Source organism: Notamacropus eugenii, chromosome 3 (genome assembly GCF_028372415.1).
Source record: "Notamacropus eugenii isolate mMacEug1 chromosome 3, mMacEug1.pri_v2, whole genome shotgun sequence".
NCBI classification, from domain to species: Eukaryota; Metazoa; Chordata; class Mammalia; order Diprotodontia; family Macropodidae; genus Notamacropus; species Notamacropus eugenii.
This window is the reverse complement of record NC_092874.1, coordinates 263,149,364-263,173,555: the sequence shown is the minus strand read 5'-3', so window position 1 is coordinate 263,173,555 and position 24,192 is coordinate 263,149,364. Positions and strand designations below refer to the sequence as shown.

The 24,192-nt window shown below is 40.0% G+C and overlaps 1 protein-coding gene across 1 annotated transcript in view; it reads right to left on the bottom strand.

Annotated features, from left to right (window-relative positions):
• The window catches only part of TMTC2 (transmembrane O-mannosyltransferase targeting cadherins 2), a 518,935-nt gene extending 498,463 nt beyond the window's left edge, over window positions 1-20,472 (bottom strand). The window contains 2 exon segments of the mRNA XM_072655497.1: window positions 19,820-19,928; window positions 20,088-20,472. Coding sequence (XP_072511598.1) covers window positions 19,820-19,902 — 83 coding nt within the window. The 5' untranslated portion in view covers window positions 19,903-19,928; window positions 20,088-20,472.
• Between the last annotated feature and the right edge of the window lie 3,720 nt (window positions 20,473-24,192).

The following is a 24,192-nucleotide window of genomic DNA, read 5'->3' as shown; positions in this document are numbered from 1 at the left end:
AATGCCTTCTTGGGATTTGGGTGAGCTAGGACACTCTCCCAACATCCTGACTGAAAACAAGTTTTTGTATTCATTATTGCTGAGTATCCTGTCACCTACATAAAGCTTGGAATCATTCCTTTGGGGCTGAAGAAGCAGAGAAATTAAACTCTGACAAAGGTGTCTTCCATACCTATTTTGATCAGTTTCAGGAGCAGAGAATGATCTAAGGGATAAAGAATAGGTATTGCAGCTTTTCCCATGAACATGTTTTACAATAATGATGCTGGGATTCAGGGAGAGAGGGCAGGGGAGACATATGTAAAATTGCAGCAAATTTTAACAAATATTAACAAAAATATACAACCTGATCCATACACCACTACCCACTTTTAGGAGACACAATTAAAAATTCAGCCCACGCTGAATGTTTGACTGATGTACTTCACTGAACCCCTGTATCAATGTGAAATCTGTCTGAAATAGGGGATTAAATGTTGCAAAAGAGATAAATCAAATTTTTGCATATTATCTTTTTTTTTAAACACCTCTTAAATCTCCTGTGCTCAGTTTACATGTCCTTGTGTAATCACATCTGTCATCATCCCAGCTGGTGAACAGCTATGATCAAGAAGAATGTTTTTGACTCATCACCAAATAACTCAACACAATATGTGGGATATCTAAAAGTGTTTATCTAGAATCGAAAGCATAATACCAGGAATAGGTTAGAATCCTAGAGCTGTAACGGGTCTACAAGTCATCAAGTCCCAGCCCCCTAAACTCATTTTATAAATGACTAAACTGAGACTGGGTGAGATAAATTTGTCCAAGGCTATTTGCCTAGAAAGCAGGGAAACCAAAGCTTGATACTATGTGTAAGGCACTGTACTAAGTGCTTTACAAATTTCTCATTTAATCCTTACAACTCTACAAGGTAGATGGGGTTTTATTTAGTTGTCTGACTCTTTGTGACCCCATTTGGTGTTTTCTTGGTAAGGATACCAAAGTGCTTTGCCATTTTCTTCTCCAGCTCATTTTACAGATGAGGAAACTGAGGCAATCAAGGTTAAGTGACTTGCCCAGGGTTACACAGCTAGTGTCCCAGTCTGGATTTGAATTCAGGTCCTCCTAACTCCAGGGCCAGTACTCTACCCACTGTACCATCTAGCTGCCCTTCAGTGCTGGAGTATTATCCTCATTTTACAGTTAAGGGAAACTGAGGCAAGTAAAGGTTAAGTGACTTATCCAGAGTCACAGAGCTAGCAAGTATCTGAGACCAGATTTGTCCAGGTCTGGCAAGGTATCCATTGTGCCACCTAGCTGGCTCTTGCAAGCACACCATACTTATTCAATGTTCAATTTATTAATAGATCAGGAAACCATGTTAGTACAATAAGATAAATGTGTCAGATAAGTAAAGGACAAAATAATTCAGCACTGATGTTGTTGTGGCAAAATCAGCACTAATGTACTCTTGATAGAGGTATACATTGGTCTAATCTTTTTGGAAAACAACACATTAATAATAAAAGCAATAATAATGTTGTTGTTCAGTTGGACCATTACACACTAGACTTTCTATCCTTCACTACCTCTCAAAGTATATCCATGTTCATGTTCATTGTTTCCGTGATACTCCCTCTGCCATCCCCTTTTCCTTTTGTCTTCATATAATTCTTTTACTTAATTTTTACTGTGTTCCAGGGACTGTTTTAAGCACTTTGTAATTATCTCATTTGATCCTAACAACAACCCTAGGAGATAGGTACCATGTACCTATGTATCTATATGTACATATACAAAACTGTGTGATCCTGATCAAGACATTTGACCTCTGAGTACTATAGGCAATTGTCTAGATCATAAATTTTCAAGAATGTGCCTATTGGCACAGCTAAAGAGAGGCACTTCACATGGGAGTGCCTTTTAACAATGAAATCACAGGTCCCTCTCTATCCCTATCATTGTTATATCATCTGGACTTATCAGTGAAAGAAGGTCAAAGTAAAATTTATATTTAAAAAAACAAAGTCCAAAGTAGCTGCTTTTTTGGGATCCTTAACCCTCTAAGACAGCTCTGAACCCCAAAGTTACAAAGAAAAATCTTTGATGACAATGAAACAGCCTCTGGATACATATTTTCAGTGAACACAATCAAGGAGACTCCCAGAAACAAAAATGGCACTAATGCACCGAAAGGTCTATTCATTCTCTGCAAGGAAAGGAGCGCTCTAAATAGGTATGTATATGAGAAGTCGGCCTTTTCACACAAAAATCATAAGGCACAGGAGAAGGAACAGCAGACAGCAGAGACTAGGAAGAAGAAATGAGTAGACAAGATCATGTCAAATGCCAAGAAATGACAAAGATGATACAGCAGTGATGGGGCCACAGAAATGCAGACAATGCAAGTGGGGGGAATAAAAGCCCACAACTGAACGTGACATTTAATAAGTTGTGGCTGTACGCCAGGTACTATGAGAGGTGTTGGTGATACAAAATCAATCAGTCCTGCCTCCAAGGAACTTCCATTTTATCAGTCAAGAAAACATATGATAGATATACAACAAATGTGGAAGGAAGGAAGGAAGGAAGGAAGGAAGGAAGGAAGGAAGGAAGGAAGGAAGGAAGGAAGGAAGGAAGGAAGGAAGGAAGGAAGGAAGGAAGGAAGGAAGATATTATAGAATTGTATAGCTTGGCATACAAGTGTTTATTGGCATAATCAGAATATAAGCCAAAGGAAACTATTTGTTTGTTAATGAACATGCTAATCTGATTTTTTTTATTCTGAACTTAAGAAATAAAGCAAGTATTTTCATAACATAGTAGAACAGAAAAAAAAGATGATTGCACATGAAAGTACAAACTTGTTCTGTACAACTTACTATTCCTTTTAGATATATAATAAAGTTATCGTTTAACTTTCTTTTTTTTCTTCGTTCTCCACCCCCTCCCCCCGGGCCAACCTAGAGATGGCCATCATTATACACAAAGTTTTGCATATACACACACATATACATACATATGTAAAATCACTTTGCATTAATGAGATCACTGTTGGGCTGAGAGAGAACACTTTCAGCCAATAAACAACTCTGCACTTTGGGGCATCAACCCCCTACATGCCAATGCCGCAACCTCTAAGAACAACAGTGTGATGTGCTAAAGCTGTGACAGCTCCAGCAGTCCAACAGCCTAGAGGAAGTTAGGCAGGGGAGTAGGGGAAAGAATATTGGATTCGGCAGCTGGGGAACTTGGTTGAAATCCCAGTTTTCCTACTTATGTGACACCAGGAAATTCCCCTTTCACCTCTCTGGGTTTCAGGTTCTCTACTGTAAAAGGAAATGGGTCACATTATCTGTAAAAAGAAGAGGTGTGAATTAGATGATCTCTGACTCCCTATGACAAAGTAAGTGATCCAAAACTGTATCCCACATCATCTAAAATAGCTAGGTCTACAGGATTTTCAGTCGTTTCTGATTCTTTGTGACCCCATTTGGGGTATTCATGGTAAAGATATTAGAGTGGCTTGCCATTTTTTCTACAGTTAATTCTACAGAAGAGGAAACTGAGGCAAACAGAGTTAAGTAACTTGCCAAGGGTCACAAAGCTATTTACAGTCTGAGGACACTTTTGAACTCAGGACAATGAGTCTTTCTGATTCCAAGCCTGGCACTCTGTCCACTGCACCACCTAGCTGTCCCAGGTCTATAGGATAGTACAATGTTAAAAGAAATGCATGGTGCATTTTAGAAAGAGTCACCAAAAATCAATTAGTAAGGAAAGACTGTAGTGTAAGCCTTCATCTCTTCAGGACATTTACTTATCTAGAACAATGCATTTCCTGAATGTTCAGATAGCCAGTTTTTACTGTACAGGACTAAAAATAGAATCTACTAGCCCATCAGGAGAACTGCCTGTCTTTCCTGTACTCCTTACCTTTTTATTTTCTTTCTTTTTGTTTAAGGTGAATGGATTCTATTCCTAACCTTCCTCCTCACTTGATGGCTTATTGTCCTTAAAATATACTTAAGAGTTTCAGTATCCCAGATGTCTATGTTTAACTTGCCTCCTTTCCAAAGCCTGGAAGTTTTTCACACCACCCCAATCAAATTTTCATTTAATGGATTGCCCAGCATTTTGATCCAATAAAAGCAGCAGCTACATTGTAACACTGGAGATTCAAATTCTGGGCTAGGATCTGTTCAAGGTACTTGCTTATCAATTCATTCATTTGGCAAAACCAGAATTTAACATCAATCTATTTCACGGGACTATCACAAAGATTGTGATGTTGTTAGTAACAATGGTTCCATACATCACTTTGACATCAATCATCAGGCAATGATGTTGAAGATAGGCTTTGAAATGAGGAAATACCTGGCCTCAAATTCCTCCTTGGACAGATATTGGCTGTGAGATGCTGGGCAAGTCATTCAACTTCTTGGTGCAGTTTTCTAAGATTAGAAGCTACAGAGCAGGTGTTAACTTTCGTAGGGATCACCAAATCATCAAAAACTCCTACACCAATGAAATCACAGGTCTCTTTAAAAAAAATTAAACTACAGACACATATTTCACTAGATTCTACCTCCTAAAATTTCAACACAATTGCACATTTCTATATAAAGAGAAAACTATATGTCTTTATATAGACAGAAATTACCATATGGGAGATTCAAAAGAAACTGAGGCCCCAAAGACTAAATAATATAACCTAAGCCACTTCAAGTTCAGAGTAGAAAGCAAATAGCTTCATTTTTAAGCCAAGATTTTATCTATTAACCAATAAGACTTCAGCAAAAGGTAAAAAACAGACATTAAAATATATGGAACCTCAATGAAACAGAGAGTTTCTAGAGATACATCCATTTGTTAGGTCCATTTGGGATTTCCAATGAATGCAACCATAGAAGGAGTAATTTTATTCTGTTTGGTTGTTTTCCAGTTATAAAACATTTCAGAGAATCTCTGATTAGATAGGGATAATGGGCTGGGGGAATTCCTTCCACTGGCAGGGCACAAGCAGATCTAGTAGAGAAGCTCTAGGTAGTGGCCTCAGGAATTTGGAGACCAAGCGATTTGCCAAGAGTTACAGTGCTAGTCCAAATCAGGCGCAAGATCGGAACTTATGTCAGCCCAGTGCAAAATCTAGCATTGTCTCTATTATACTTGTGATTATCAGCAAGACACAAAATGCGGAGAGAGTGGCTCATTAAAATTGTTTTAGAGGAAGTCTCATGCAATGGTCAAAATGTTAGGGAGAACCCAGATAGATGTTGAGTTCCCTGAGAGATACTGAATAAGACACTGAGTTTAGAATCAAGAATAGTTGGGTTTGAATTCCACCCAGACATTGATTAAGCTATATTATCTTGATTAAGTCACTTTATCCTCTCTGTGACTCAGTTTCCTCATCTGTAAAATAATGAGGTGGAATTCAATGGCCTCTAACATCCCTTCTACCTCTAAATCTTTGGTGGCATGACGCTTCAGATATTCTTTCTGTGGATGATTGCATCAATTCCCTGATCACTGATTACTCAATCCATATCTACCCCAAAAAGATCTACCTAACAAATTCATACAGGAAAAACTAAGTGGATGAAAAAAATGTCTATCATTTGCCTGGTGATATGCAAGTCAATAATCGGTCTGTTGAGTTCCTCCATCATAACACAAAATGAGAGAGGTACAATAATCTGGGCCCAAAATTGAATAGGAAGAGGAAAGCAGGTTGAATTGTATTTGGGGAATTAATGCAGTGCTCTTAGCAATTGTAAGCTATGGTTCAAAAACCTATCTTTTCAACTAAATATTTTCCTGGTGATGCTATATGGCTATGAATCTTGGAACACCACAATCTCCCAGGAATCAGTGTTGGAAAACCAAGAGCTCTAATTCTCCTTCTACCCACAGGTGTTTGCTTTGATTTGTCATTCATATGCTAAGTTCCCTGAGCTTGGTTGGCTGATTCATCTTAACATGATGCTGAGTTAAAATTTAAAACATTGCTGTTCTATAAAATTCAGTGACTATGTTTGATACACTTTTCCTCTTTGAGGAAAGGGATCATATTTTAAGTAAGGTTTACCAAAGGGATTCAGTCAGGTACACTAGCTTTTCAAAAATGCAATAAATATTTGCTTCCTTCTACATGGGTAATTACTGTACATACAATGCCAAATTCTTTCATATCCATCTCAGAGCTTTTGTTTGTTTATTTTTCCTCAAAAGTTTCACAGCGAAATCATCTGGAGAGATGTAACATTTGCCATCGGGAGGTCACCTTTTGAATGAATTCCTCCTTTCCTATACCCATCATTGAGCTTTAAAATTAAAAGAGATGTTAGCGATAATACATTCCCATGTTTTCATTTTACAAATAAGGAAACTGAGGCTTAAGGAAATGAAGTAGTTTTTCCCAATACACTACAAAAGAGTGGCAAAGTCAGGATTACAACGTAAATGAGCTGAATCTGCTGTCCTACATTCTTTAAAGTGCTTTGGGATATGGATTCAATAGTTCAATAGATTTAAGGGATCAGAAAAATAAAATTTTGTTCTTAATAAAACAATATGCTTCATGAAACACTTTGCTCCAAAGGTTTTTACATGTAATCTCTCCCACAGATTCAAAGGATTAACAGTCAGTGATAATACTATTATGAAACTAGGCACAGAAGGACCAAAGTATCTAATAACTGCTTCACAGGTAAAGGGGAGACCCTGGGATGCAGACCTGAAACTGCTCCACCATTTATAACATCTCAGATGTTTCATGTGGCCCACTGATGGAATCGCAATATAATTAGAATGGTCAGAGAACCTTTGTTCCAATCATGACTCTGAACCTGAGTGATCTGGGGCAGGTCTGAGGGTGTTGTTTGGACTAAACAGCCTAGAGGATGTCTCCAGCTGTAGATCTCTGATCTCATCACCTGTATTTTAGAAAAGGTAGTGGTGATGCCAAATAGCTTTGGAAAACTGAAGGATTTTGCCAGATCCATGAATGTCATCTTTATAGTCATGACACAAACACATCTCCTCTTGACAATATTAACTTATGGGACAACATATAATAGGGATAGGGATTTAACCTATGATTTTGTTGGTGTAGGGGACCTTCAGGTACAGCAACTCCCTCTACTAAGGTTGACTGGCACCTTCTCTGCCATTTACAGTCTTAGAGAGTAGCCTTAGAATGGTGGTGCCAAACTCCAGAAACTAGGGCCATTTAATTACATAGAAGAATTCCTGTGGGTTGCTCATTGACTTGGAAAACCACATATTAACATAATTACCTCTGTTTTATTGTATTTTTATTTGTTTAGTTCAATACTTCCCAATTACATTTTAATCTAGCTTAGAGTACTGTGGGCCACATGTGGCCTTCCAGTTCAATACCTTTGGCCCAGAGAACTGAGAGGTTAAATGTTTTGCCTAGATCATGCAATCAATATGTGTCAGAGGTGGGCCTCAAAACTAGACCTTTCTAACTAACTTCAAGGCCAATTTTTGTCCCCTATACTCTGCTGTTGATAGATTAAAAAAATCTTAAAAATAAATAATTAAATCCTTGCTGGTTGGAGGAGCTTTATTCCCAAAGTGAACTGACTGTTGACTAGCCATTTTCACATTCTAGGAGTATTTACAAGAAAGTAAAATAGTGCTTAAAAAAAGAAAGGTTTCACCCTGGAAAATACTTGGGAATGGACAAAAACAAAACTGTTTACTTTTCCAAAATGCTTTCCTTTTTCATTGTTTTTTTCTCCATCTACCTATACTTACTTGGACCATTTTTATCCTGTGGTTAAGCCATAACCTCCTGTTTATGTCAGAGGCTCAGAAATAAAATCCTAAATTCAGAAACCCAGGCTGGATGATGGAACCACTAAAGCAATTCTACAGTTTGCAATACCATGGTCTTCTTACATCTGATTTTGGCTACAATTAGAAATCATGCTAAGAATATTTATGACACCATTGAAGGCTTTGTTATGTTGAGTAGGCTATCTTAAAAAAAAATCTTACATCAAACACTTCTCTGACATGAAACATCAGTTTGCAAACTGTATTTTCAAATGAATACCCAAAGAATTTCAAGTTTTCTGTGTCATATGGGTTGTCAGTTTTCTACTGGATTTAGAAACAACGTTTAAATGTGACTAACTGATAAACGTCAGACCCAGAGCCACGTGTGTCCATGATTCAAGACATAATTTGAAGCTTTGAATGTTCTTAAACTTTTGTGGATAGAACATTTCCTTAAACAAATAGATTTAAAATGTTATTAGTTATCAGAAGAAATTAATAATCCCTGTCACGGGGCAGGGGGATGGCGGGGAAGCGAGGTGGCTCAGTGGATAGTCAGGAGGTCCTGAATTCAAATATGTAAGTTCAGACACTTAGTTTTGTGACCCTGGGCAAATCAGTTAACTCTGTTTGCCTCAGTTCCTTATCTGTAAAATGAGCTGGAGAAGAAAATGGCAACCACTCCAGTATCTTTGCCAAAAAAACCCAAATGATGTCATGAAGAATCAGAACACCTGAAATGACTCAGCCGCAACAGAATACATCAATGACCTCATCATGTCTACAGCATAATAGGAGGGATCAGGGTTTTGCCATGGGATGCCAAAACTCATAGATCACTGAGCACATCATGCTTTTCCCTGACACTTAAGTTGATCATACACTCCATCCCATCCTGCCTCCCAAGCAATGACCAGTCTTCCAGTATGTACAAACTTTACAGTGCAGGGGAGTGTACTTACTCCTCCAGGAAACCCTCACTTGCACCAGCACAGAAATTTCTAGGAGAGATTCTTATCAATGTATTATGTAAATTCTCCACAGAGAATCTACCCTATGCAAAGGAGTCATCCTTTTTGCTACAGTAATATTTTCAAGGTGGCATTACAGTATTCAGGCTGTCCATCTACTTGAGAGATTTTAACAAGCCACTTAAGCTTTCTTGGTCTTGGTTTCCTCATCTGTAAAATGCAGCCTCTAAGGTCCCTTTCAGCTTTAAATCTATAATCCACTCATCTGTCATCTTTACTCTCCATACTTTATCAGGGGCACCTAGGTGGTGCAGTGGATAGAGCACCAGTGCAGGAGTCAGGAGAATCTGAGTTCAAATTTCACCTTAGACACTTGACACTCACTAGCTATGTGACCTTGGACAAGTCAATTAACCCCAATTGCCTCATCCTGAGTCATCTCCAGTCATCCTGATGAATATCTGGTCACTAGATTCAGATGGCTCTGGAGGAGAAGTGAGGCTGGTGACCTGCACAGCCCTCCCTCACTCAAAACAAAGTCAAGTGCAAGTCATGTCATTATTTCTCTGATGGTATGGTCTTCTTCAGCAACGGACAAACACACACCATACTTTATCAGCCAAAAACCTCCTTCCTTATCATCACCTCCTTGAAGATGTCCTCTTTGGTAATTTGCTACAGCCCACATATTCCCACCATGCATTCCTACATGCAAGTTTTGATCTGACTAGAATGTCTAGCAAGAAATACAATCTAAGGGATGAAATTTCCAATTGAGAACATCTTACATCCCTCAGTCTTTCATTGGGGTCATAACTTTTCTTAATAGTTTTGCTTGATTACACAATCCATTTGGAGAGAACCACTCTGCCTCATTTTAAGAGGAAAAAATGTAACTCTGAGGAAATAATCTTAAATCAGGGATTCTTAAACTTTTTGTGTGATAGATCCCTTTTGCAGTCTGGTGAAGCCTAAAGCCCTCATCCTAGAATAATATTTTTAAATGCAGAAAATACTATACATTGGATGACAAAAGAAAATAATTATATTGACACTGTTCTCAAAATATTAGAAAGACAAATTTACAGAGTCTAAGAAACTCCTGCCTTAAATATAAATCTCAAGTTTCTATAAAAATAACAGGACAGCTTTATTCAAATGCTTCATTGTGTGATGGAAGGAATATTAGGTTGCTGAAGGCTACAACCAAAGAACATAAGCTTTGGCTGATCCAGCCCAATTGTAACAGATTCAAGTACATCCCCAGGAACACCCTGAGGACTTGTCCTCTGAGAGATCAGCCTAGCAAAGTTCAAGGAGCCTTATCACCAGAAACATGGCCACCACAGGGAGTAGTGAATTCTTTTCAACACAGCAAATCTGAAGACCATGTATTAAAGACTGGTGGGGTTGCAATCGATGTCAGTGAAGGGCCCACCCACCCAGATGAAATCATGAGTCTTTCAAAGTATCAACACAGTTTCCATGCAACGCATGGGAATAATCAAAGACAATGAGATCTGACAGAAGTGACAACAGATTTATTTGATTACTTCATTTAATAAACTATGTAAGTCATGAGAGCCAACCTCCTTAACCAAAGCTACACACTGGGCAACCCTTCAGTACTTGATCACATCCTGAGACACCATGAAATGCATTTATAAAAAGCTCAGGAAAGCAGTGAAGGAGTAAGTCCAAGAAGCACACAAAATAGCACTTGTCTGCCATATTTTTCAGTACCTCTACATTAAGATATCTCTGAAATGGACAAGCTAACATAGTCCTATCTTCAAATTACAGATGCCTTACTATGCATAATCACTAAAGATTATACAAATCATAGAACTAGAGGAACTATTGTCCTGCTCCTCCCCCAAATCAGTGTATTTTTTTCTATCTATCCTGCGCTTCCCCTCTGTGAAGATGTGATATTTCCCCAGTAGAATTTCAAGCTTCTTGAGGGCAGAGGCCTATCTCAAATATGTACCTGTCTCCAGCTCCTTGCACAATGCTTGGCATAGGGTAAACACCCATTGGTTGGTTGATTATTTGTATTCAGGGTTTTCAAACACTCTTTGTAATCAACAGTAAGTCAAACTCAAAATTAGAAACAAATTCCCCTGGGGCTCTGGATCTGGCTCCCTCTTCCTGGGCAGCTGGTGGCACAGTGGCTAGAGTACTGAGCCTGTAGTTAGGAAAACCTGAGTTCAAATCTAGCCTCAGACACTTATTATAAATATGTGACCCTTGACAAGTCCCTTAACACTGTTTGCCTCAGTCCCTCATTGGTAAAATGATCTGGAGAAGGAAATGGCAAACTAGCATCTTTGCGAAGAAAATCCCAAAAGATGTCATGAAAAGTCGAACACAACTGAAACAACTAAAAATCACCATTTGCCTATATTTTGGAAACACATCATTTTGGTGAGCTTGCCTTCTTCAAAATTCTCCTGAACTAACCCAATCCTTCCCCAATTACTCAAGATAAATAATTTGTGTTTATAAACTAAAAATATTTGTTTAAAAGTTAAAGAAAACAAGGTGACATATAGGCTCTCTTCTCTCCTTCCTAAGTGAGTAAAAACAACATTTACTCATTTCATTCCGGAAACCCTAAATCCCAGAGAATGATAAATGTGATTGAAAATCTGAAGTGCTGGAGGAGAGATCAATAGTAACTTGATAGCACTGCCTAGTGTCTTGTTGGCATCCACAAAACACTTAGAAAATGTGCTAAAATTTCTGAAGACCGAAGACTACAATCCATAGGGCTACCCAAGTGGTCAGGTCAACACAAAGACTTCAGAAGTCCCCAGACCTTGAAGAAAAACAGTGATCTTTGACAACAACACAGAAACCCCATTTATAGGGTTGACTCTAAAGCCTTTATGCAAAGCTTGCAATGGAAAAATAACCCAAAAATATAATACATGCTTTAAGAATCAGGACTAAAATTACCTGCCCACCAGGTAATGCCAGTCACACTTTTATTTTCTGGGAAAGAAGTCAATATTTTTTTTTAATGTTAAAAGATACACATCTTATTCTAAGTACAAATGAAAAAAGGATCAAAAGTAAAAGGAGACAAATTATAAAAGGAGATTCTTCCTGCCAATGAAGAAACCATCAACGTCTCCCCAATTCTCACTTCTGACACCTTGATTCAAAGACTTTTCAGTGTGTAACAAAGTTTTAGTAGAAAATGAATTGACCAAGTCAGCGAAGGAAACAAAGGATCAGTACACTGTTTCTGCAAACAGGCATTTATACAAAGTGAGCATACTCCGTAGTATGCATAATTGGTAAGACACTGAAAGGCACTTTTTTCCCCATGGGAGCTCATGAGGATGAAATCTTCAGGGAAATTGACAGTTCCTCATGAATAAGTACATAAGAACATTATTTTTATATATATTTTGAAAAAAAATCAATTCATTGGGCATTAAAATTGCCTAGGAGCTAGGACTACAGAGATTAAAAATGAGATGGGGTCTGCCTTCAAGGAGTTGACATTCTATTGGGAAGAAAGGGGTAGTAAAATAAAACAAGATACAAGTAAGTTAACATAAATTGAACAAAGTTATAGAAAATCATTTGAACAGAGCACACTACCAACTCCAGACAAATCCCAATGTGTTTAATTAAATAAGCTTTCTTCTTTGGCTCCTAACTAATAACACACATTCATATAAGGGCAGGTCTTCATTTTTAAAATCTACCTTTAACTGCCCATCAAGATTAATTTACATACCACATAATTCCCTAGAAGTTAAAAATTCCAAGTACTAAAAGATGAAATATACAGTGTTTTTCTTCTAATGAAAAATAAAGAGGTACAGAATACATTGATCAGTTAGGTGGCACAGTGGATGGAATACTGAGCCTGGAGTCAGGAAAACTCACCTTTCTGAGTTCAAATCTGGCCCCAGATTCCCTATAGCTGGGTGATTCTAAGCAAGTCACTTAATTCTATTTGTCTCAGTTTCCTCATCTGTAAAATGAGCTGGAAAAAGAATGGCAAACCACTCCAATATCTTTGCCAATAAAACTCGAAATGAGGTCATGAAGGGTTAGACACAACTGAAAAATGACTAAACAACAGAATGCACATTTTTCCAGAGTTGGATGGAGCTCAGTGGTTCATAGATCTAGGGCTGAAGTGACCTCAGAGGTCACCTAATGCAAACCCTTCATTTTACAGTTGAAGAATCTGAGACCTTAGAGGTTGAGTAATTAATTAACACAAGTACTAAGTGTCAAAGGTGGGATTTGAACCCAGGTCTCTGACTCAAGAGGTCATGTTCTTCATTTAATCCAAGGCATTCCAGAAAAAAGAATTCCCTCCTATAACAAACAGAAAACATAGCCATCTGGCCTCTACTTGAAGACCTCCAAAGAGGGGGAATTCACATATACCAGGTAACCCATTCTACTTATTGATAGCTCTAAAGAAATCACTCTTTTTTCTGATCTCAAGCTGAAATTTTCCTCTTTCAACTTCAAACCATTTCCCAGTTCTGCCTTCTGGAACCAAACCATTTTAGTATTTTTGTTGCCTATGAGAGTACCTCAAGAGGTAAAGAGAGCTAATGTGATCCCTCTTCCCCATGACAGCTTTCACATACTTGAAGTTGGCTTAACTATTGCCTCTCAGTCTTCAACTTTCCTTACTAAATACCCTCATTCTTCCCTCCCTGTGCTTCCCTCCTTCCTCTCCCTCTGTCCACATAGGGTATTACCCATGGGTGCTCTGCCCAAAGGAATATAAATTTTGATGCCTGAAACCTCAAAAGATATCTTGAGGTTTATTCGCCAGATTTCTTTCATAAAGATCATGCCTTAACCTCAATTCACTCTGGCTCTCACTGATTGGCCAACAGTAGATTCAGATCCAAGCCCCACTTAGTAGTCATTGTTTGCACACACACTCCCCTCCCCATGGCTCAGAATGAACGTAAATAGTAATTGTTTCTGTTTTGTCCAGAAACCCTGAGGATCTTCCACTCCCAGACTGATTTTTTTTTTTTTATTAGGTAAAAGGGACAATTCCTTGGCTCATTTCTTACCTAGCCTTAATTACTGACTGGGCATTATTGTAGTTAAAGTGAGAACTGGGAAAGACTTTAGCTTAAAAAGGCCCAGGTTTCCCACTGCATCCAGGGCCATCTCCAGTCATCCTGATCTATATCTGGCCATTGGACCCAAATGGCTCTGGAGGAGAAAGTGAGGTTAGTGACTTTGCACAGCCCTGCCTCACTTAAGTCCAATTCACTTGCAAGTCATAGCATCACCTTTCTGATTTCACAGTCCTCTTTAAGAATGAAGGACCAACAAGATGTAGGATAGGTGTAAAGCAACCTTGGCCAACCTGACTGTCTTTCTCTGGATGTTCTCCAGCTTTTCAAGAGGGGAACACATTAAAAAATGGGGACCCTACTCACTGTAAAGCACCTCAAGGAACATCAAAAGCAAAAAGGCGGCTTTCCTCTTTTGCTAAAATTTTTGCTAAAATTATGCAAGCATATGCTCCAGAGAAAATGTTCCCTTTGCCTATATTAAAGACCACAACTTTAAATAGCTGCTATTATCATGATCATTTTAAACAAGTACATTTAGTGTACTAAGCAGCAAAGAGAAAAAGATTAGCAAGACAAACTATGCTTCTGGCCCATGCTGGAATCCAAAAGGTTGTAGCCATTTCAGAATTAGAGCAGCAGGAATTCAGTACCACCACAGGGGTGCATTAGCAATGAAAAATTAAGTGTAGATGACAAGACAAAGGCCTGGTGGAATCCCAAATGTAAATTAATAATCAAATGTATATATACAAAAAAAAATCAACCAAGAGACAGATGGCAAGCCATTTTCCCCGGAGTATTTGTACATGTTCTCGGTGCTTGTATGTGGGTCACTTACTAGATTAAATCCTGTGTCAGGCCCAACAGAGGAAGTTCACAGCAGTCTATACAGGCTCTGCCTGATTTTAATTTGTGATTTCGGATAAAATAGATTTACTTGTCCAAAAGAGCAGAATAGCCCTTCTCCAAGCCCAGCTCTTTAAAACATCAAAGAACTTAGCAAGAACATAAAAGTGCCACATAAAACAATCCATAAACAATAAATTAGACTCTGGTTTCCCATTTTATTAAATATATATTCTAAACTGAAAGGAGAATTTAAAAGTAGGAAAAAAAGACTACTGCAGATTCTTTTTTCTCTAAGTAATTAGTCAATGAAAGGTGAGTGTTGGAGAAAATGATGAGTTTCCCTTTTAATTTCATAATAATTGTGTCTAGATGTTTTCCAGTAAACAGATTACTGGTTCGTGGTTTAGCTGTGTTAACACATATTGGAATTTGCAAGTTAATTTCAGTTTACTCCAAAGACTGTCTTGTTTTAAGGAACTGAATTTACTACTTTCATTAGGGCAAGAATCAAAAAGGATGTGGACCACATGAGGTCAAAAGGGCAGACTAACACCAGCCTTAAAAGATCATTTGGGAGCAATGGGTAAATATCATCACTGAGGTTGTTTTTAATTCATCACGATCTTGAGGAACTATAACTTTAAAGCTAGCATTATTCAGTTTTAAATACTGTCAGTCAAAAGCAGAAAAAAAATCCAACTAGCAGTGTGCCAACACTACAGTTTTAAGCCCAAATGACCAACTAAACCACAATTATGTAAGCGTGAATTTTTGATAGTCCTAAATTCTCCTGTGGGATCATTCCTGAAAGTTATGCACAGAGAATCCTTATTACTCAAAAGGCAAGTTGCATGTACAATGATGGAAGATCCAAATAGAAGAAGATCCAAATAGAAAGTCATCTTGCTTCAATTTTACACGCAGCATTGGACAATAGTGAAATTAAGCAATCTCAAGAGGCAAATGCACATCCTCCCTCCCTGAATCCCAAATAATTTGGTTTAACAGCCTTTTTTGTTTATCTGAAGCATTGGCTCATTGTGATTTGAGGTCTTAAACTAGAAATTCACTTTCCTTTTCTTGTGTACTTTTCTATACCTTTTGATATAGGTTTTTCTTTCTAATAGAGAACATGGTTAAGATACAAAAATGATTCAAAACAAGTTTGTTATTTTAGAAAAGTCTCTTTTTGTCTTTTATACTATTTTTATGGGAATCTTACAATAGTCTCTTTCAGGAGAATGTAAAATGACGGATGTCATCATTAACATTTATGAGGAAAACAGAAAAAGAAAATCTTTTCTTTCAACTTGTTTTATCCCCCAATATTTAATGCAGAGACCCAAGTTATTCACAAAGATCTGGAAAAAGGGAGGGGTGCATCAATGTGTCACATACAACACACAGGCTCACGATTAGGCAACTGGTTGGTGTTTTATTAGGTGCAATTCCAGCCTGATTAGAGACTCGAAATTCAAGATCATTATATGGTACTCACTGCCTTGGTGACTTTGAACAAGTCACTCACTCTCCCTTTGCCTCAGTTTTTCATATTTAAAATGAAGGGTTTAAACAGATAGCCTCTAACATCTCTTTCAGCTCTAGATTTCTGTATAACCCTAGGCAAGTCACTTGGCTCTGTCTACCTGTTTCTTCATCTATAAAATAGGAACAATAATAGGACCTAGGGTTGTCATAAGACTCACATGAGACGATATTTGCACAATGCTTTGTAAAGTTCAAAGTATAAGTATTAGATGTTATTATTATTCTTTAATTTATAGGAATAAAATCATATAAAAGGGAAAAAAACTAAATTAGATCCACGAATTCAACAATGATTTAAGTACTTACTATGAGCAAAGACTTTTCATCTGCTTCTCTAATTTCTGAGGCTGATTGGATTCTATCCTATACATCTCAGGCAATTTCTTAGATTTCATGTAGAAACACATGTAAAATATTCCATTTTACCCTAGGGAAATTGATTTTGTCATAAGAAGTTTCTATATTACTGCTTAGTTCTGCTTAGTTCTTAGTTCCGATCTCAACCAACCCATACCAAACACTTCAAGCTATTACACACACCCTTTAGATTCTAAAGTATTCTCGATCTCTGTAGTGAAAAAAGAAATTATAGTAGTTTGAGAGGTACCAAAGTTGTAAGTTTAAGTCATAGCAACGTGATATATCCCTAAATCAAAAGTCTGATTCTTGGAGTTTAAATGCAAAACTCTGACTGAGTGAATGAAGTCAGCAGTCAGAGCTGCCTCCCACATAAATTGAATGGTCGACCCTGCAGTTCCAACACTGACCTCCTTTAGAGGCTTGTATTTCACAAAATCTCCTGTGGGGCAGCATAAGTCCACAATTCTAGTTTAAGCTATGTTTTAAACTTGGGAGTTTGTTGCAGGACACAGAGCAGTAGGAATGAATAAGCCATGATTTTAAGATTTGTCTTTTCCTTCCCTGATCCCTGCCTCTATATACATAACATACACTTTTGTGTGTACACAAACACAAATATAAAGAGAGAATAGTTCTCTAATACATGTGTAGTAAAAATATTGTATGCGGGGTAAATTATATAATAGCAAATGTATATTATAGGACAGTAGTTTGGGATGATCTACACTTGAAATTTATACCTTGGCACTGAATTATCAGTCTACAACACAGGAAGGAGGAAACATTTAGTAGAACCTCTACAAATACAAGAAAACAATTACTAGGATCACATACTAACTTATTTCAAGGACAACAAGAGTAGTGTTAAATCTTCACTAGAAGATTAGATTGTGAAAGCTTGGGTTTATGTACTTTAGATAGGTTTGTGAAATGGACATCACAGTTAAAATGTATCCTCATAACTGCTGGAGACCATCAGTAGGATAGAAAGGATTTGATCGCAATATCAAAACTATGAAATACCAGACCTCTTAAATAAATGTGCATGCGTATATATGGGTGTCTATGTATATACATAGGTACAAATATATATGTACCTATATACATATATATATACATATGAATGATACAAAAGTATACTATCTCCTTAAGTGAAGGAAGAGATATGAAAAATTATAGTTACCATTAAGAACTAAATCCTAATGACCATACCACATGCCCCTGGACTTAAGTCACCGGTGGATTGCTTCTATACTATGATTTATGAGCAAAGAGTAAAGATATTTTTGTCAGTCATTACAGAAAATAAATGCTATAAAAAATTAGTTCAAATAAAATCGTAAAGTGTAGTTTTCCCCTGGACATAATGTCATTTCCCAATCAGAACTAAGAAACTATTAAGAAGAGTGTAGAGTGCTAAAGTCTGAATCATCACAGTGCCCATAAGAATTAAGGTATTTAAGAAGGCACTTAAAACAAAACTACATATTCCTGCATTGAAATTTTACCACCTTTTTCAAGTACTAAGTGCATCTTTGCAAATCAAACTTTCCCAAGCAGAGTCATTGAAGGCAAGGATTCAACCCCGAACTTATTTTCAGTGCAAAGTTAGCAATTTTTGACGGAGAGAAGTTTTTTTCCCCCACTTCTTCCTAAAGTCACTGGCAGACTCAGTATCAGCAGGTGCACTACACTACAACTCTGGAGAATAAAGACTGCTCCTGTCACAAGCACAGACAAATTATTTCTCCAAGTACGTGACAGCAAAAATCTGTAAGCTGTGATTAAAAGTTTAGGGAAAGTTAAAGTCGAACACTGGTTTCCCCCTCTACTAAGCTCTGACAAATATTCCTGTTCATTTTTCAAGAAGGATTTCTTGAATTCTGCCACCCGAATCACTCTGGGATTTCCGATGCAGGCTAATAGTGGGTGTGAAGCCAGAGCTGCTGACCTAAGACATATACACATGCATTTAGGCTAATCATAGAGAAAAGAGAGACTATATAAAAGTGTTAATTACAACCAGGAGAGGATCCGGACTTCATCTCTGCTCACTATCCAACCAGTAGGAGTAATCCCAGGCACTACCTCACCCTAACCCAAGGGATCCATACACTTTCCATAGCAAGAGGACTGATGCAAAGCTGTCAAAGTAAATCTATGCTCACTTTTTGAATGGTTTAATTTCAATGGAGCACGAAACAACGCAGGATAGTTAATAAGTTTAGCCAGGCGTACTGTTCTCCCTAATATATTTTAATTATGCATCTGTTTTAATTGTAATCAGATTAAGTCACCGGAAAAGACACAAATTGGAATTTTCCCTAATGGCTAATGGAGCTTTTCATCAGTTTCTAAACACTAGCACGTTTAAAGGAGGGAAAAAACAGGTAGGGACACCAGCACCCATGTGACATTTTCCAGAAATCGATGCAGTTTCTTTGACAACACAGTTCAGGTCTCATTAGCCATCCAAACTAACCCAAATGCAAAAGTCCACGTCAAAGCCCCACGGGCTTCATCTTTCCCAATTAGCCTACAAGAACTGCTAAGCATAAACGAAAAGTCCCAAACATAAATGAAAGCTGAAGGCTTACGTAAAGTGCTGCTCCATCGATCTTCTATAGGGGTACCTCAGGGGCAGCGTTATGTTGCCTTACAACAGACAAGGAAAGTTGAGGCAGGCAAGGCATTCTTATTCCAGGAAATTAGCAAGTGTCAACCGCCTGTTTTGCCCTCTAGAAATAAGTTTCACGGTTGCTGGGGTTTTTTTTTGGGGGGGGGGGGGAGTTGCAAGGGAACTATTAAAGGGGAAATGAGGGGTGCGGGAGAAGAAATGGGGTTTCCTTCGTGCCCAGACACAAAATCACTTAATGTGTTCTTGTGACACCAAGTAATACTTTTTTCATTGAATAGTCTCCCAAATAGAAATTTCCTTTAAGAAACTTTAGTGTCTACAAACACCAGAAAGAAACAAGGAGAGAAATCTGCAGAGAAACTAGGAGCTACAACTAACTAGTCCGTTTACTCCCGGTGTGTTTGCTTGGAGACTTGGGGGGTAGGGAGGGACCGATTGTTATGTAGTTGAATCCCGCAGCCGGGACCACTCTCCCTCCAGCCGGGCTCCTGGTCGGAGTCCGGAGGCAAGGCAGCCAGGCAGCCTAGCAGAGTTCCCAGCCTTTCGCCTCCCTCCCACTTCACCTCCCCTCTTACCTGTCATCGTAGCAGAAATCCGCACTCAGGGTGTTGAGATACAAGACGAGCCCCAGGGCGCTGCTCACCAGCTCAGCAATCATCTCTCCACCGCCTTCCCTTCTGCTCCCTTTCCAATACAAGGGCAGCCGCAACAGAGAAAGAAGCATCAATCCCCACCTTCCGCTTCACTTTTTTTCTCTCTCCTCCTCCTTCTCTCTCCCACCCTCCTACCCCTCCCCTTCTCCCCCGTCTTCCCCCTCCCCTCCCCCCCAGCCTCGGAACCCACCCCTCTTCTGTCGCGGTTCACTCCCGGCCCCGCTTGTCTCCTCCTTCCCCGATACCGGGGCGCGGACTCAGAGCGCTCTCCCCATCCCCGGGAGCCCCGGCGAGCCGGCAGCCAGCGAGCCAGCGGCAGGTTTATTGAGTGCTTGGCTTTAGGGAGCCCTCTTCCTCCGCTCCGCCCGGACCCTAACCCATGGCAGTTGGGAAAGGGGGTGGGGGGAGAGTCCTGAATGCGGTGGGAGGCTGGAGGGGCTAGTGAGGGCAGGACTGGAGGGGTGCGAGTGCAGGGAGGAAGGGATGGACAGGACGGAGCTGGGCTGCCGGTGCAGCTGGAGGAGAAAACAGGGAGAGAGTGGAGAAGGGAGAGTGGGAGGGACGGGAGCGAGAGCTGCCTCCGCCTCCTTCCCCTCTTCCCCTCCTTCCCCTGGCACAGCTCTGGGGGCTCGCTGGGTCTCCAGCCGCCGAGGCGGGCGGATGGAGCTCATTCACTCTTTATTAGCTCCTTCCAGTCCCCAACCCCTTCGGCACTGAAGTGAGAACCTGGAGATTCGGGGCAGCACCCGCGTGGGGCTCTCGGGGGGCTCCCCCCCGCGCGCCTGCGTGGCCACCCCTCCCCTCAGCCCGCATCTCCACGCCTGGATCCCGGACTCCTCCTCCTTCCCTCCTTCTCCCATATTCTCTCCGCCCCCCCCCCCCCCCCGCCCCCCATCTCCGGCTTCTTTCGCCTTCGATTTCACCCTGGAAAGCCACCGAGACCAATCGGTGACTGCTGGAAGGGAGCCCAAGAAGGGGTGGCCGGAGTGCGCACAAGGGGAGGAGAGAAGGAAGGAGAAAAGGGCGAGGGAGAGACTTGTTCTCCTCTTCTGCCGCCGGGGCGGCGGCGGCTGGCACACACTTGGTCCCCAGCCCAGTCCTCTCAGTGCCCAGCACCGCCAGTGGTCTTCCATGGTCAAACTGGAAAGTCATCTGGAGAAGGAGACGAGGGAAGGAAGAAGGGTTTGGAGAGAGCTGCTTTTTTGTGCGTACAAACACACACACACAACTGCCCCAGGAAAGAAATGGGACTTTAATTACCCACCTCCCCAGGGGCATTAACTCTAAAAAAGGCAGCTTCCATGGCGCGATCAGGTCGTCCGGAGAAATGTTGGCAGGAAATTTTAAGGCGTTTCTGGCCGTGGTTAAAGAGGAAAGGATGCAAGCAGGTGGGGGGAGGGGGGCAAATTAAGACAAAGAAACAATAAACATTCCCCGAGGCTACCAGAGACAGGTGGTGGGCACAATTACTTGTCCAAGAGTGCCCAGGGTGGGATGGAGAAGTCCCTAGTTCAGTAGTTCCTCCGTAAAGTACAGGAATCTTTCCAGGCTGGCATAAACCTGGAGGAGCGGCTCAATTCACCGCGTTCCATTTCCTCGGAGATGAAGACGGGATGCGCGGGCGCGCGGAGGGAATCCAGCACGGGGCTGGGGGATGCAGAGAACCCCGAGAGTACCCACGCTCCAACTCTTCTGTTTACACCTAAGGCTGCCTTGGACCGCTAACAGCACTACTACAGTGCCCCCTGCTGCATGGTAGCAACGATGCATGAGAACCTGAGCATCCCCTCCTCCAAAGTTGAACATAACCAGAGACGACCCGACGCAAGAGCGGACAAGAAATTTCCTTGTCTGAACCCCGAAAATGTTTGTCTGTCTCCTGGTAGGCAAGGGCCTCCTTTTCATCGCTTACAAACAAAACCAGCCGGCTGTATGATACATAAGCCTCCATCTGCCTCACAAAGCTTGGTCCACCGGTTTATGACAAACTTGAAATCTGATTGATATCATTAGTTCTTTTTATAGTATGTGTAGGCAATATTGATGTGCCCTTGAAAAAGCACTCTCTACCAGCTGAATGCATGTATGGTATGTCTGAGGGTAGGGGTTGATTTGCATTCACTGTCTACTCAAACATAGTGGATTGCTGAGTACTTGTATTGTTGTGTTTGTCCTTCCTTCTCTAAGAGGACCATGACATCAAGATGGAGACATGACTTGAAGTTGACTTTGATTTGAGTGAGAGAGGGCTGTGCAAGGTCACTTTCTTCTCCTGAGCCATGTGGATCCCGTGGCCCGAAATTCATCAGGAGGGCTGGAGATGGCCCAGGATGTAATGAGACCCTGGCCCTTTCAGGATAATGTCTTATAGGATTTTCACTTTGAGTGAGATACATCCATTCAATGAATAGGCTTCTTTAAGTAGTTGCTCAAGGGATGGCCCGTTTAATAAAAAAAATCAAACTGAAAGGAAAAGACTCTCAGGATTCCTGGGTAAAAGAGAAACAATTACTATTTGGTATTTAATATTTAGCAGAGTATTTAAGTATTAAATAAAAACTGATTGATAGTTCCAATCTTGTCTTCACCCTCTCTTTACATGAGCTGCCTTCATTTATTAAAATTTGATCTCAGTGTGTAATCTAAAGTTCCATTGCCCTTCTTAGTCAATAACTAAAACCTGCATGACTAAAGGACATTTTGTAATGGATTGTGTTCGCTAGCCTAAATAGATTGCATTAGAAGAAATTAGCAACTTCAGTATTACATGGTGGAATGAAGAATCCCAATTCCCATCTCCCGATAGTTGTATGTAAAAAGCCAGAGATTCCGTGCAAATCCCAATTTCTATACTAATTACAAGAGAATAGTGTACATGGACTCTAAAGGATAGGGAGAAAATGGGGCAAAAAGTGAGGGGAAAGAGGGAGTTAAGAAATCCAAAGAAACCATCAGCTCTGCAGAAAAGCCATGGTAGGAAATAATGCAGTGATAGACCTAATCAATAATTAAGAAACCTTGGAAGCTTGGAAGTATTAAAAAGGGTTTGGGTTGAGTGCACTAAGAGCTTGTAAGCTCTTTCCAAAGTTGACTCCATTTTCAAGCCACCAATGGTTTTAAATAAATATTTCTCAAAGGCTGCTGGAAAGTAGTACATCCTGCTATCCCTGATGAATGGGTGGCTGGGGCTCGAGCTGTATGTGCAAAATCTGGTAGCTTTTAACAAGTTTTAGCTAGTATTATATAACATGGGTCTCTCCATCCTCCTGGTGCATTATGCATTCGCTAAGGCTTCTTTCATACAGCCCTCAAGGACTATTGTATAGTCAGCCCCTGCACTTCCCAAACACCCTGAGTTCCTTCTGGGAAAATCAGATCGTAGTTTTCATCAGCGCCCAGACCACAGAAGTCATTTATTTAAAACTTAGGGACATTGTTTATCAATTCACAAAGGCAAGCTGGCCCACTGCAGGATATTACTTCAGTTCTGCAAAGTATGAGTTGTTTTAACCTGCTCTTGCCCTACACAGATCAGGGGAATTAAACTGTACAAGGTGGGCTTTTCATCTTTGATATCAAATGCCCCAAAGCCCTTATTTCCAAAACCCCAAAGTAAATCTGTTCCATGCATTCTCTATTCCAACCACCACTTCCTCAATGAATTCCATTTATGGGCTCCAGTACCTCCTCAATGTTTGTACTCCATCCCCAGCCTTTTATTGTGTGATTCATACCTTTGGAGTGCCAGGTCCTTGGGGAAAAGATTTTGTTATTTGCTTAGGACATACTTAGTTTATTGTGTAACACCATCTTCCCTTTGGGTGTTACATGAATATTAACTAAAAATCCACATATGGTCTTGGTCATAATTTCTACTTGTCCTAATATAACTTCTCTTTGAACAATTCATTTACAAAGGATGCCAGGGGTGAAATGTGGCATGTAAATTCTCATACTGAAAGGAATGTTTCTAATAATGCCCACAGATCTGAAAAACAATGAAGTTCTTCCTCCCTAGTCTTCTCCAAAATCTAGAAGTGCTGGTCTATCTAAACTTGTGTTTTTCAAAAAGGGGGAAGCAACACTTTCCCCTCCCCTGAAATGTTTTTTAGAGTAACTGTGGACCAGAAAAACACAGGCCCAGCAGGTGAGATAGCTTGTTTGGGGAATCTGGTATAATAGTGATATGCAGCTCAGGAAATAACCCTGCAGGAGAAAAACAACAGACTTTATGAAATGTGGGTCAGAGAGCTACAAGAGGTACTTAGGATGCTTGGGTAGCTAATGACAGTAAG